General features: G+C 35.9%; 1 protein-coding gene across 3 annotated transcripts in view; it reads left to right on the top strand.

Moving 5' to 3' along the window:
* The window catches only part of RFX7 (regulatory factor X7), a 140,731-nt gene that overhangs the window by 57,995 nt on the left and 66,628 nt on the right, over nucleotides 1-16,108 (top strand). For all 3 annotated transcript variants that reach the window (XM_034994380.1, XM_034994381.1, XM_034994382.1), the window contains exon 3: nucleotides 790-823. In XM_034994380.1, coding sequence (XP_034850271.1) covers nucleotides 790-823 — 34 coding nt within the window. The remainder of the gene's footprint in view (nucleotides 1-789; nucleotides 824-16,108) is intronic.

Genomic DNA, 16,108 nt, shown 5'->3' with positions numbered 1-16,108 from the left:
TGGGTTTGTAGCATCTTTTAAGACATAAACTATCTCTGAACTTACACATGATTTCGTTGCATTTATACTTTAATGTGTTATAACAAAATCCAGATGATGGTTAAATTATTTTATACTGGCTTCATTTGTATTATATATCAATAGTTCACTTATTCGGTAATTCACTTACTCAGTAAATTGATATATAGTGGCTTTTTTGGGTTATTTATTTCTAAATGTATTCTCCCCTTCCAATACATTACCGTATCAGTTAATCTTTATTATTCCTTTTATGTCTAGGGATTCCTTTCCCTAGCCTGTGTGGGTGTGTATGCACACATATACGTATGTGAGAGAGAGGGAGGGAGAAGAGAAGAGAATCTACTTTATAGCAAGTCTTTAGAACCACAGATAATACTACACCAGTATGGCTTTTAAATGCTAAACAAATCATTTTCCAGAGTGGCAGGCATACAGTAAAAATTGTAATTCATTATAAACTCTGTGTCCTATTTCTTTGTATAGTAATACATATCTGCATTTTTATGTATCTTTAAAAACTTAATTGTTTATTCAAAACATCTGTTAAAATGATACAGTGTAACAATAGGTTGACTGTAGCAGTGAACTCAGATATTCTGATCATGCTTTAGGACTAAATTTAGTACAGTGAATGGGAAATAGATGTTTGTTTTGCTTTGTGAAAAATGCAGTTTTAGGGTATGATCCTAATCTTAAAAATGAATTTTACTATTTCAAATATTTAATAAATTTATCATTTTTATTAACCTAACTTTCTTTTTCTTTTAGCAAAACTGTACAATCTAAAGTGGACTGCATTTTGGTAAGTAAAATAACTAATCTTAAAGTTCTTTTGTATAATAAGGCTTTTACCACTATATAAAATATATTATTCTTGAGTAAATATTTATTTTAAATATCTCATTTTTAGAGAATAAAATTTGATATTTGAATTACAACCCTAGGGGTGAACTAGCTGTAAGCTATCTAGATACTTTCCTATATCTCATCAATAATGAAATCACAGTCTGAGGTTATTGCATGTTTTTGAAACTTACTGGCATTTTCTAAAGATCACTTACGCATTTAATAAAGTTGTTTATTTTTCTGTTCTAATAACTCTGTTAGAATTTGTTTAAAGAAAAGATTTAAGATGTTTGATGGGTTAGTTTTATTGATAGCATATTTTTCATTTTTAGGTTGCTACAATTTAGGAATTAAAGCCACAATAATAGTTCTAATTTATGTTGTACTTAATAGAACTCTTAAAAATGTATTTAAATGAGAGCTTTTTAAAATGCTTCATGGATTAGTTTTTGTTGGTATATTTTTCATGTTTGGTTTGCTGGCCTTCAGGAGTTAAAACCACAATAATATTTTAAATTTAGATTTTATTTGTAGTTCCTTAGCTCTTCTCTTGAACATGTGAGGGTAGAAGCATGAGGCTACTGGGGCTACTGGAATAGTAGTGACTTCTTTCACAAAATCTCTACCAATGGAATACTCCCTAGGCTCTAGATCATTTAGTGACTCTGCACTGTTAGATTCCCCAAAGTGTTCTTAGAGTTAGTCCTCTCTCTAGTAGTTTGTGACATCAGAACTTTATTATTCAGGTTTAGGTCTTCCTTATAGGCTAACTTTTTTGTGGGGGAGGGAGGATCTTTAGTGTCTGGTGCTGAAATAGTATGTAATATGTTATTAGCTTATGAAATTATTGCTATGTTATGATATTATTAGCTTCTAGGTATGTGAATAATCAAGAGTAGTTCATAGGAGAAGTGTTAATTGATCAGTTGTCCTGTGCTTTTCTAACCTAATAGTTCAGAATAAGGATTTTGTGGGGATGTTTTTACCTTTTTCTTTCACTTACCCTTCCTTCTTCTTTTTTTTTAATTGGTCTCACAGTCTTGTTACCTTCCTTTTACAAAGAAACATGCTGTTTCATTTACTTCAGAAAAATAATTATTGAACACCTTCTGTCTGCCAGTGCTAGATATAAGGGATACAGAATAAAAAGGACATACTCTCTTGCCTTCAAGAAATTCAGTGTGTTGTTAAAATGTATTCAAGAGTGCTGTTAAGACCTAGGAAGGTAGTAATTGGGGATGAAGGGTGACTTTGACCCCAATCCCCAGATGATTTCCTAGATGTCCGAGTTCTCAAGAGTCTCGTTGTTTATCACTCAGTAGTTACTGCATATTGCTTTCTTTTCAATACCCGAGATAGTGTTGGAGGATAATTTCATCTTTTGAGGCAGAAGACTAGTATAATTTTTAAGATAGGATATTTATTAAATATTAAATAAGAAAAAGGCTTTTAAATTTTTCAAGTTCAGAATTGTTTATATTTTAGCATAAGGTCTAAAGTTATGTATATTTGATGAATAAGATAGATTTCTATCCTCATGCACTTTACAATTTATTGAGTAAGGTACATATTACATGAATAGTCAAATAAATGAGCATTATAACTTTAGGTAGTGATAAATGCTATTATAAAATTTTTGAAAGGTAAAGCAGGCAAGTGATGGTGGGTAGGTTGGATGATTAGCAAAATCCCCTTTGAGAAAATGGCATTTGAAGGGAGACTTGAATAATAAGAACCCAGCCTTGTGTGATGATTTGCTGGTGACACGTACTAGGCAGAGGGAAGAGTAAGTACAAAGATTCAGAAGCAGGAATGAGTTGGGAATATTTATAGAATACAAAGAATGCAGCATCCTGGAACTTATAGGAGAGAATGATATGAGGGAAGTTCAGGTAGGGAGAAATTTTTGTAAGGTTTATTTAGCCATGGCAAATAATATGGATTTTCTTCTAAGTGTATGGAGAGCCAATTAAAAGGTTTTAAAAATAGTATGATCCAGTTGTTTTTAAACATCTTGGTTGTTGTTGGGAAATGGGCTGGTCTCGGGGGGTGAGTGTAAGCAGGAAAACCATTTAGGGTATGCAGAAGTCCAAATGAAAATTCAAGGCTCTTGCTTACGTGATGGCAGTGGAAGATGGAAAAAAGTAGATGGATTCAAGGCTTATTTTGGGTATAAAGCGAATAGGCCCTGCTTGTTGATGCATTGAATGTGCAGGGAGAAACAAAAAGGAATCAAGGATAATTCCTTTTTGGTCTAAAAGATTTCCTTTAGTATTTATTTCTTGTAAAACAGGTTTGCTTGTAATGAATTCTCTTGGTCTTTATCTGTGAATGTTTTTATTTGCCTTCAGTTTTGAAGGATAGTTTTGCTGGAAATACCACTTTTGATCAAGAGATTTTTTTCTTTCATCTCTTTGAGTATGTCATTCTGCTGCCCTTAGCCTTCATTGTTTCTGATTTATCATGTTTTCATGTGTATGATGAGTTGTTTTTCTCTAGCTGATAATCAAGATTTGTTGAAATTCATTTACTTGCTTATTTGCTCACCCACTTACTCTTGCTTTCAACACTTTGACTATTATATGTGTAGGTATGGATCACTTTGTGTTTATCCTACTTGGGATTTGCTGAGCTCACATGTGTAGATTATTCTGATTGGGGAAGTTTTTAGCCATTATTTCTTCAAATATTTTTCTGTCCCTTGGATTCCCCTCTCCTTCCAAAGCTTCCACTACATATATGTTGAAATGATTGTTATCCCTCCAGTCTCTGACGCTTTGTTCGGTTTTTCTCTGATTATCTTTCCCTGTGTTCTAATTTCTTTGTCTTTATTAAGGTTCTCTATATTTGATTCATTGTCATCATGTTCTCCTGTGTATTTAAACACAGGCAGCCTCATCCTGGCACTACTACTGTCCATACCATGTGGGATAGGTCATAGGAGAGCCCCTGGCAAGAGCGACACAGACTTTCAACAGTTAATACCAAAGTTCAGTTTTTAATGACCAAACATTTCTTAACATGCCATTTGCCATTAGTTTCCAAAGCCCTAAAATAGGTCTTTTGGGCCATTTTATACCATTATATAGTTACTTCAATGGGAGGATTTGCTGACCTATTCATTTCAACTTTTCTAGATATCTCAACCTTCTCAAAAAGATTTTATCATATGTTTTCTTGTAAAAATTTTATGATTTTAGCTTTTTCTATTAGGTCTGTTAATCATTTTGATTTAAATTTGTGTTTTGTCTGAGGTGAACTGCAGTGTTTATCTTTTACCATTTGTCCCAGCACCATTTACTAAAAAGCCTACCCTTTCCCAATCGTAATGTGTGTGTCTTTTCCTATACACTTTTTTCCCATTAATTGTTTTATCTCTCCTTATGATGTCACACACTGTCTTGTTTATGGTAGCTCTGTGGAAAGTCTTGATATCAGGTCATATAGTGGTTCAAATTAATTTTAGCATTTCCATACAGATTTTAGAATAAATCTGTCAATTTCTTAAAAAAACAAAAAAACCAAAAAACCACAAGTCTACTGGGATTTTTTTATTGGGATTACAGTGATTTATAGATAATTTGGGGTTGGTTGACATCTTAATGACAGATCTTTTAATCCATGAGCATGGTATATCTCCATATTAGTTGGGTCTTTCATAATTTTTCTCAACAGTGTTTTGTAGTTTTCCGTGTATAGGTTTTATATATATATATTTTGCTTAAATTAGTCCTAAATATTTTAACACTTTGGATGCTATCATGAATGGCATTTTAAAATATTTGTTATACGGTGTTTTATTGCTAATATTGTATTGACCTTGCAGTCTGCAAACATATTAAATTTACATATTTTATCTAGAAACTTATATGTAGAGTCCTTTGGATTTTTCTACCTGATACTGAATCAGAGTGTTCATAAATAAAGGAAAGTTTGATTCCATTTCATTTTGAACGTCTGCTTATTTATTTTACTCATCTTATTGTACTGCTAGGATCTCTAGGACAATGTTGAATAGAAATGGTGAGAGTGGATTCCCTTTCCTTGTTCCCAATCTTAGAGAAAAACCATTCATTCATTCACTTTATAATGTGATGTTAACATTACCTTTTTCATGGATGCTCTTTTCAAACTGAGAATGTCGGGGTGCCTGGGTGGCTCAGTTGGTTAAGTGACTGCCTTCGGCTCGGGTCATGATCCTGGAGTCCTGGGATCGAGTCCCGCATCCGGCTCCCTGCTCAGCAGGGGGTCTGCTTCTCCCTCTGACCCTCCCCCGTCTCATGCTCTCTCTCTCTCTATCTCATTCTCTCTCTCAAATAAATAAAATCTTAAAAAAAAAAAAACCCAGAATGTTCCCTTCTGTTCCTATTTTCCTAAGAGGTTTTTATTAGATACATGTTGTATTTTATCAAATGATTTTTTTGCACTCATCAAAATAGTCACATGATACTTCTTTATTCTATTAACATGATGAATTGATTTTCCCAAGTGAAAACAATCCTTGCATTTCTGTGATAAATTCTACATGATGCTTTATACTTTATGTGTTACATGATACTTTTATATATTGCTACATTGGATTTGCTATTTGTTAAAGACTATTGTCTATGTTAATTATGGCTTTCGATGTGCCTTTTTTCTTGTAAAACCTTTTTCTGTTTTTTGGTATCTGGGTAATGTTGATTTCTTTTTTTTTTTTTTTTAAAGATTTTATTTATTTATTTGAGAGTGAGAATGAGAGAGCATGAGAGGGGGAGGGTCAGAGGGAGAAGCAGACTCCCTGCCAAGCAAGGAGCCCGATGCGGGACTCGATCCCGGGACTCCAGGATCATGACCTGAGCCGAAGGCAGTCGCTTAACCAACTGAGCCACCCAGGCGCCCCTGGGTAATGTTGATTTCATACAATGAGTTTGGAAATGCTTTTCTCTTTTTTCTGAAGGAATTTATTTAAAATTAATATTATTTCTGGGGCGCCTGGGTGGCTCAGTTGGTTAAGCGACTGCCTTCGGCTCAGGTCATGATCCTGGAGTCCTAGGATCGAGTCCCGCATCCGGCTCCCTGCTCGGCGGGGAGCCTGCTTCTCCCTCTGACCCTCCCCCCCTCTCATGTGCTCTCTGTCTCTCTCATTCTCTCTGTCTCAAATAAATAAATAAAATCTTCAAAAAAAAAAAAATAAAATAAAATAAAATAAATATTATTTCTTTAAGTGTTTCATAGATTTTACCAGTAAAACTGGGAAAGGTTTTAGTTACAAACTTAGTTTCTTTCATTATTACAGGGCTATTCTGTTTCTTCTTGATACAGTTTTAGTATTTTAGTCTTTGAAGGAATTTGTTCATTTTCTACTATATTACTGAATATAGTAGATTGGTGTGCATTGCTCATAATATTCCCTTATTCACCTTTATTGTCTCTAGAATCTGTAGCAGTTATCTCTGATTCTTGATAAGGGCCCTTTGTATCTTCTTTTTACTTGATCAGTTTAGCTAGAGGTTTAGTCATTTTATTGATCTTTTCATATGAATCGAGTTTTGGCTTCATTGATTTTTCTCTCTTGTTTATCAGTTTTCCATTTTGTTTCTCTTCTAGTTAGTATTATTTCTTTCCCTCTGCTTACCTTGATTTTAATTTATTCTTCTTTTTCTAGCTCCTTAATATGGAAACCTGAAGCTTTTTTTTCTTTCCTATGGTAAACATTTTTAATGCTATAAATTGTCCTCTACACACTGGTTTAGCTGCATTCCATAAATTTTTATGTAGTGTTTTCATTATCATTCAATTAATTTTTTTTCTATTTTCCATTCTGATTTATTCTTGTACCCATGGAACACTTAGATATATCTTGATCAATTTCCAGATAGTTGAGTATTTATCAAAACTTGTTTATTGTGGGGGCACCTGGTGGCTCAGTTGGTTAAGCATCTGCTTTTGGCTCAGGTCATGATCTCAGGGGATTGAGCCCTATGTCAGCCTCCCTGCTCAGTGGGGAGTCTGCTTCTGTCTCTCCCACTCTCCCACTCCCCTAATATATTCCTTTTTTTTTCCCCTTCCTTTGACTTCTTGTAAGATTATTTATTAGTGGTTTTCAGCAGTGCTGTTATAATAGCCTTAGTATGATTTTCTTTGTTTCTTGTGGCAAGAAGGTTCATTGAGCTCCTCAAACCTGTGAGTTTATATTTTTCACCAATTTTCAAAAAAATTCCTAGCCATTTAAATATTCTTCTTCATTGACATCCTGGGACTCAAAGTAGGTCACTAAGGCTATGCTTTGTTATTTTTTTCTCTTTTTGCTTCATTTTGGGTAGGTCATGCTTCTTTATTATCACATTTCCTAATATTTTCCATTGATTGTATCTAATCTGCTGTAAATCCCATTGAGTGAATTATCTGTTTTAGAGCCTGAATTTTTCAGGTCTAGAAATTCCACTTGGGTGTTTTGTTTTGTTTTGTTGTCCATTTCTCTTATTAAATCTTTGGGCATATTTATAATACTTGTTTTAAAGTCTTTGTTTGCTAATTATATTATCTCTAAGTTTGTTCTGTTTACTGATTTTTTTCATTGTTATTTACGGGTCATGGTTTTCTGCTTCTTTGCATATCTAGTTATTTTTAATTTAGTATTTATTTATTCATTTGTTTGTTTATAGTGTCTGGATTTTGTTCTCTTCCTTTAAAGTGTATTACAACTTTTTTTGGCCAGCAGCTAAATTACTTATAAGATAGTTTGATCCTTTGCTGTGTTTAAGCTTTGCTGGGACAAGTCTAGAATGTCATTTACTTTAGAATTTAGCTTTTATACTAAAATATGACTTCTCTAGTGACTATACTGCATTCCTTGGGTATTCACTGAGCTCTCTCAATTCTGTCTGATAAGAATTTGAACACATCACAGCCAGGTATAGTTCCCTGGTAGTTCTTTGCCCAGCCTCATGGAATTTTTCTGTACTTATACAATTTAATATTCAGCAGTAGATTCCAAGTCTACATAATGATTTGTGTAGATTTTAAAGATATTTCATATCTTCCTTTTGGTACTTTGCCTTCTCAAACACTGATCTCTGTAGGGGGGCATCTGTTACCTTGCCTTTACTGGCTTTTAATGGCTGTATCTTCTAAGCCAGCAATGGCTGCTCAAGTCTATCTTCCACTGCGTTACTCTGACACATCTCTTTTTTTGTATTCAAAGCTCCCTCAGCCTCCCTCTTATCTGGACACTTGTGATTACATTGGGCCTACTGGATAATCCAGGATAATCTCTCCATCTCAAGGTCCTTAATCACATCTGCAAAGTCCCTTTTGCCATGGAAGGTAGCATATTTACAGGTTCCAGGGATTAGAGGATTAGGACATGAACACCTTGGAGGACGATTATTATTTCTACCATACTGTCTTAGTGGATGTACTCACTCATTCATCTTAAAAACCTGGTAGTCATTCTTGACTTCATTCTTTTCCTCAGCTACCTCATATCTAGTCAATCACCACAGTTCTGCCTATCAGTTCTGCCTCCTTAATTGCTTCGTTTTTTGTCCATCCCTACTGCTACTGCATTAATCCAGATCACCATACTTGTTGGAAATACTGCAGCTATTCCTTCGCTGCTAGACTCTCCACTTTCATTCCATTCTCCACAGCACCATTATATAATCAGCTTTATAAAGGAGCTCCTGGGTGGCTCAGATGGTAAGTGTCTGCCTTCAGCTCAGGTCATGAGTTCTGGGTCATGGGATTGAGCCCTGCGTTGGGCTCCCTGCTCAGCGGGGAGTCTGCTTCTCCCTCTCCCTCTGCCTCTCCCCACCTCTCGTGCACACTCTTGCTCTCACTCTTTCTCTCTTAAAAGAATAAATAAAATATTTTTTTTTAAATCAGCTTTAATAAAACGTGCATCTGTTTATTTTACACCCTTGCTTAAAACCTCTCACTGACTCCCCATATTCTATCTTATGGTATGGGAGACCTCTCATACTCTGGCCTTACTCTTGTTTAATCTTATGATTCTTCATTCCACCCACAGGCTATCATTAAGCTATAGTGAATAGTTGTGAAATAAGAGAAGAAATATATTCTCTCTAGCGCTGTCCATTAAAACATGGCTAGTCGAACACTTAAAATGTAGCTAATGTGACTGAGGAACTGAACCTTTATTCCATTTTAATTAGTTTCAAGTTAAATAGCCACATGTGGCCAGTGTCAACCAATTTGCACAGTGCAGGTCTGGAGCAGTGGTTCTCAACCAGAGGCATTTCTGCCCCCTATGGGATATTTGACAATATCTGGAGACATTTTTGATTTTCACACACAGGGTGTGTGATCAGCATCAAGTAGGTAGAAGACAAGGCTGTTTAAACATTCTAGAAAATACAGGGCATCACCTCATAAGTCTTATTATCCCAAAATTGTCAGTAGTGTTGAAGTTGAGAAACACTGGTCTAGCTAGATGATCTCTTCTTTTTTTGTTTTTTCTTTTTCTTTATATTGGCTATACCTGCTTATATTTTAAGATTCATCTTAGATATCACCCCCTCTGGAGTGGCATCTTTGATTTCTCAGGTCTGAGTTTGATACATCTTCTGTCCCATATTAACCTGTGCTTAATTACCTTTCTTGGTATTATGTAGTCACATCTATGATCATTATAATAAGCGTTTTTTATTTGTTCTTAGCCTCTTCAGTATAAGAACCTATTCATTGGAATATGATTCAAAGGTACATGAGGATAATCAATATATATTTGTTAAGTGTGTGAGTATAAACTAATCAATTATTAAACATTGAGATTTAAAATATAAAGAAGTGTTGCCACCTTCAATTTAGGCCTTTTAAAGACCCATACTTGCTTAATTATTTGAATTTATTTTTTGGAATTACTTCACAGTTTGGCAGTAAGAACAGAAACTTGTTTCATTCTTGAGAGGAAAAGAACATTTCATTCTTTCTTTTTTCTTAATTTTTTATTTAAATTCAATTTAGTGAACATATACTGTGTTTATTAGTTTCAGGGGTAGAATTTAGTGATTCATCAGTTACATACAACACCCAGTGCTCATTACATCAAGTGCCCTCCTTAATTCCCATCACCCAGTTACCCCATTCCCCCCACCCACCTCCCCTCCAGCAAACCCTCAGTCTGTTTCCTTTTTATTTATTTACTTATTTATTTTTATTATGTTCAGTTAGCCACTGTATAGTACATCATTAGTTTTTGATGTAGTGTTGAGGTTTTTTTTTTTTTTTCTGGCATTCTCCCCTTTTCCCTTGTTCTACTCTGCTTACATATATTTCTTCCTTCCATTCTCTCCTGTTAGGAGATAACCAGCCTGAACCACCACCACTCTAATCCAGAGAGTACAGATGGGGAACTGAAAACCTTACTGCATAGATGCAGGAAGGATTTAAGCAAGTGAAGTGGAACCAAGAGGCCAGAAACTAAGGAAACTGATTAGCAGTATAGCAGAATGGCTCAGAGCTGAGGCTATAGAATGAAATAGACCTGACTTTGAATCCTTGCCCCAGCCAGTATTACCATTACTGTTTGATTTTGGACATTATTTACTTAATTCACTTCTCTAAAGAAGGACATAATCATAGTACCTAACCCACTGAGTTGTTGTGAATATTAAGTGAGATAATTAGTGTAAATACAGTGCCTGGCACATAGGAAGCACACATGGCAGCTTTAGTTGAAGGTGTTACATGTGTAAATTGATAACGTAGTTGTAATTGACTCAAATCACCATAAATTTGTTTCTGGAAGTCTAAACAGTCAAAGACACATTTTATGTTCATCATCACAGAACAGACCATTTAAGAATGAATGCTCCCCATATGGGACCACTGAGGGGAGAGTATTGAATCCCTGAAACATAATGAATGGAGGATGGAAAAGGTTGGGAATCTCGGCTAAAGCCATCCGAGAAGCCAGAAGGTGCATATTGTAGAACAGATGCCGATATCGACACTCCATACTCCCTCCTCCCCCGGGCCTTTGTAGATGCTGTTTCCTGGCTGTGCCCTTCTCAAAATTTTCACTTGGATCACTCCTATTCTTTTTTTTGGACTCAGCTCAGAAACCTTTTCAGAAAGTTTTGTTTATCTAGAGCAGTGCATTCAGATAACAGATAACAGAAAACTGAACTATGGGTAGCTTACAGAAATAAGAGTTTGTGTTAGGTGTTCTAGAGTGGTGCAGTAACTCAACAATGCCACTGGAGTCCTGGGCTCTTTTCTGTTTTGCTGTATTGACTTTTGTCCACTCACATCATTGATGGCTACTGCACTTACGTGCCTTTGTCCAAATGGTGAGGCAGGAAGAAGGGAGGAAGGGCAAAAGGGCTTTCTTCTGGAGAAGCTCTGTCTTTAGTTTAGGATACTTGCTTCCATTCTGAAAACCCACTTCAGGACCTTCAGTCTCCAGAGTAATGTCACTTGGGACTCCTAGCTGTAAGGGAAACTAGAATATGGAGGAGCTTTTTGTTTCGTAGCCTCTATACCAGAGAAAGACAAAGAAGAATATACATGCATACATACGTACAAGTTCAACCAATCTGCCTTACCTTCTCAGTTAAGGGCCTCTGCTTTCATGCACCCTGTAAAATGCTCTGTGTTCCTATTAAAGCTCTTACCACATAGTATGCTAATCACCAGATTAATTTGTTTTCTTCTCCAAAAATAAGCTTTTGGAAGTAAAGACTGTCTTGTGGTCTCTATATCCTCAGTGTTTAGCACAGTGCCTAGTATGTGAAATATACTCAGTAAACACTTGCTGAATGATTACTCACAAACAGTAATTATAAAAAAGAATGTATAATATGTATATAATATCCCCACACAGAGAGTTTCTTTGTATTTGTTGTTGTTGTTCTTAGTATTATTTACCACCATATGCCAGACAAGTGCTTTACATGTTTTATCATTCAACCTTCTTAATTTGCCTATGAGATTAATCTGTTTTCATCTTCATTTTCCAGAAAAAGAAACAGGCTCAGACAAGTTAAGTAATTTACCCAAGGTCATAAAACTTGATAATTGGTAGAATTAAGCTCTTAATCTAGGTAGTCTGACTCCAGAGCCCAGGCATTTAAAAACTGTGATACACTGTATCGTTTTTTAAAGTATATGAAATATGAGTTTATATGTGAATTTTTTGAAATTCTGTTTCTTATTATAATCAAGAAAATGTTTCTGAAAATGATTTTCCAACTTTAAAATAAATCTGAAATGAAGAAATTAAAAGCTGACTTCATTATCTTACTGAATTTTAGTGGTCAGTAATTCTAAATGCAATTTATTTTTTGCATGCAGTTTGTTTGAATGCCCTTTAAAGAACTCAAAACATGCTCACTAAAACAAAATAGCTAAAATGATTCTAATTATTTAAATCAATTACAATTGTGAAAACTGTGCCACTGAAATATAGAAGTGAAAAATATAAAATTGTATCTGTGCTATTTTTAAAGCCCAGCATTTTGCCTGTTTATCAGGAAAGACAAATGAAAATATTTATAGTGGTATAATTGTGAATAAAGCTTTTTGTTAATGTTTTAATGCTTTTGCAGTGAAAACAGTCAATTTTTACTTTAATAATAACAAAATATCTTAAACTAAATTTCTCATTAGTTATAACACTTTTAGATCTATAATGTCATTATACATTTGTAAAGCTGATCCAATTATATTTTTTATAACCAATTTTACAGTCGAGGCAAAATCTAACCTTGATATACCCAATACCAGAGGATTAGCTAGACCCCAGCAGAATTCGAAAGCTACTCAGTCCATATTGCTTAGTCGCCTTGCCTTATTAGTTCAGTTAAATGGGACTACCTGACAGCTGTAGGAAATCCTAAAATGTGAGAGAAATAACCATGAGTGTTTGGTGTAGAAAAGGCCTGGTTTGGTTAAAGTCAGTCACAGCAGGCTGGGAAATAACAGTTCATGTTTCCCAAAATATGGTCCTTGGAAGAATAGTTCCATAGGATGTTAATATGTTATACAAAAAGTTCCAAAAGTCAAAAATTTTTCATGAACTTTGGATTAAAAAGTGTCTTAAGAGCTATTAATATGCTGTGTATCCTGAATCTTAAGTATAGTGTGTTCCAAACTTTTTTCCCTCATAAAACTTACCTTGAAACTGGTTTTCTAGGCCACACTATTGAGGAAATGATTGGTAAAATCTATAGGGCAATTTTCTGGAATAGAAAGAGAAGTTATTTCCCATATGTTATCATTCAGAACTATCAGAATATTGAGAACTTCCTATTTATGTTACTATGTTTTAGGCATATGCACCACCAGGAAGCAATATTTCCACCAGTTCTAATGTTCAGGTCTCCTAAATGATTAGTTCTGCTTTGGAATTATTAGAACTAATAATGATTAAAGGGGGGGCAGGGAAGACTATATATTTTGGTTCCTGTTAGGAAAGGCTAATGTAAATATTAAACAACAGTTTGTCAGGAAATCAGTTGAAAGCAGGAAGAAAAATATATGTCTCATAGACTTGGCAATTCAACAGCAATCCTGGTAAGAATATAAAGGTAAGATTAGACATTCTTTGCTTACCTTTCTTCTCATTAGTTTGAGAGATAAAAGGCTTACAACCAAGAATAAGGGAGGGTATTTTAAATCCCATTTGTGTCCATATTTTAAACTTCTCAGGAGGAGTATATGGCCTTACTTCTCAGGCTCTCTAACTGATCAACATTCCAAGAGAAGACTCTTATGTATTGCCAGCGACTTCTAGGTCTAAAGAAAATGCTGCATTGATTGGCCCTTTTTGGTGACTTAGCATAGCCTAATAAAGCACTGTTTTACCGAGCATCCTATGCGCTGGACTTAGGTCAAGTAAACTCACCTGGGCAAAAAGTGAACAGGTCTGGAGTTCCTTGTCATAGATGAGTTTATAGGCTTCCTGACCTAAGTCACCTCTACTGGGATAGGGTTTATTCATGAAAGTTGACCAAAAGAGGACTTTGTAGGATTATCATTAGGAAGGAGAAGTGGAAAGTGATATGGAATTTGCCAGAATCCCTTTTGGAGGGCCAGAGAAACCTGAAACTAGGTGACAGATGCTATCATTTAGATTATTCGAGTAGTGAGGCACTTCCCTTCCAGGGGAGAACTCTCAGGAGGGTCCTCTTGCAAAAGAATATAGTAGAAAACTTGAAGAGGTGAACTTGTGTTGAATCTGGTGTTAAGTGTATCCTAGGTTCTGAATATTGATTCAGTAATCCTTTAGAGGCTGCTCTCTATCACCCACTCCCATTGGAATAGTGTTTGTCCTCCCTAGGGAAATGAACAAAAATTAACAGCCTAGGGGTGCCAGGGTGGCTCAGTTGGTTAACTGGCTGGCTCTTTTTTTTTCTTTTTTTTTAAAGGTTTTATTTATTTATTTGAGACAGAGAGAATGAGAGACAGAGAGCATGAGAGGGAGGAGGGTCAGAGGGAGAAGCAGACTCCCTGCCGAGCAGGGAGCCCGATGCGGGACTCGATCCCGGGACTCCAGGATCATGACCTGAGCCGAAGGCAGTCGCTTAACCAACTGAGCCACCCAGGCACCCCTGGCTGGCTCTTGATATCAGCTCAGGTCGTGATCTCAGGGTCCTGAGAACCACCCACATTGGACTTCATGCTCAGTGGGGAGTCTGCTTCAGGATTCTCTCTCCCCCTCTGCCCCACCCCCACCCCCTGCTTGCCCTTGACCTTGTAGACCAGAGGAACTACTCTAGAGACCCACAGGCTAGATCTGTTCCACAGAGGTGTTTTGTTTGGCCCACATTGACATTTTTAAAATTTCAGATTGGTTGCCATATTTTAAAATTGGGAGAGTTCACAGAAAAAAGTTGTATGTTTGGTTTCTCTTCAAAACTCAGGACACTTAAGTCCTTACTTCCACATGACAGCAGTTGGCTGGGCCTACGTAGCAGCTATCCCTTTCAAACATGAAGTATACTCTTCAATCTTCTCAATCCCCACCAGGCTTTTAGCTCCTCAACATAGATATTTTTCTTCCCTATAGTTTACTTTAATCATTTGTATTACCTGCCTGGCATTTGGGTTTGTGACCTCTGTATTAGATTCTTTTGGGGCAAGGTTATTCTGAGAGTCATTCTTTACAGGGTCGAGGGAACCATAATAGTATATGTGAGGACAGATAATGAGAAAACAGCCTCTCTTTACTGTCAGGTTTTGCCCTGGCTGGCCATTACAACAACTAGTCAATAGAAAAGCAAAAGTAGGGTAGAACAAAGAATTATGATAGCTCTTTTGAGAGTCTTTCCCATTGGCTGGTCATCGTGTGAAACATTTTATCTTCCCAGTGAAACCTTCCCTGACCACTCTTGTTTAAATTGTATCCCCTCCCAACACTTTTTCTTCATAGCATTTATCATAACCATATAACGTATGTTTTACTTTTAAATTTTGTTGATTATCTCTCTCCTAGTATTAAAATTTAAGGTCCTGCCTAAAGCATGGTAGACAGTGCTGGATGAAAGAATGAATGTTCTCATTTAATTTTTAAACTTTTCAAGTCTGTCCCATGGTTACTGTCTTAGGTTAGAAGCCAGTTATTTTGGTGTGCCTACAGCTGCAGCAATTGGACAGAAACTAAAGGATCCATGAAATGTTAGAGAATGGCGTATCTGCTTCCTGAGCACCAGACTAAACGAAGTTAGAGTGGGACTTTCTAAGATAGATGCTATACTGCCAGACATAATTTTGTGAACTCACTAAAGGAATAATTTTTAAAGAAGAGGCACTTGTCCTCTCCTGCCCTCCAGAGATATATAGTATAATATGTCGTTGAGGGGACATATATGAAGTGTATACAGTTGGGGGACTTCCTTCCTACTCTCCCTCTTTTATGGGAGAAAGCATGCTTTCTCACCTCAGATCCTTGCTGTAATGAATACTAAATGATGACCAAGGTCAATTTACTAATCCAGTCTTGATTAAAACTAAAAGTTTTGTTTGCAGTATCTAATTAAAATACATTGTAGCTTGAAAGGAGCTCATTGTTAGAATAGAAGATAGGGTTTATCTTGTGATGTGGCCCTAGGGTTACTGTTAGTAAGCAAAGACCTGTTTCAAAATCTGATTTTTTCCTTTGGTCAGTTGGTTGAAGAAGTGGGTAACTTTCAAAAGAAAGAGCATTTTTGTGTAGAATTTACTACGGCAGGGAGGAAGACTTGACAAAAGGGCCAGATTTAAATAGCTGGTTCTGTTTTTTTAGTATTATAAA

This window comes from Mirounga leonina, unplaced genomic scaffold, assembly GCF_011800145.1.
Source record: "Mirounga leonina isolate KUSES-001 unplaced genomic scaffold, KU_Mleo_1.0 Mir_91, whole genome shotgun sequence".
Classification (NCBI taxonomy): Eukaryota; Metazoa; Chordata; class Mammalia; order Carnivora; family Phocidae; genus Mirounga; species Mirounga leonina.
This window is presented reverse-complemented; position numbering and strand designations above follow the sequence as displayed.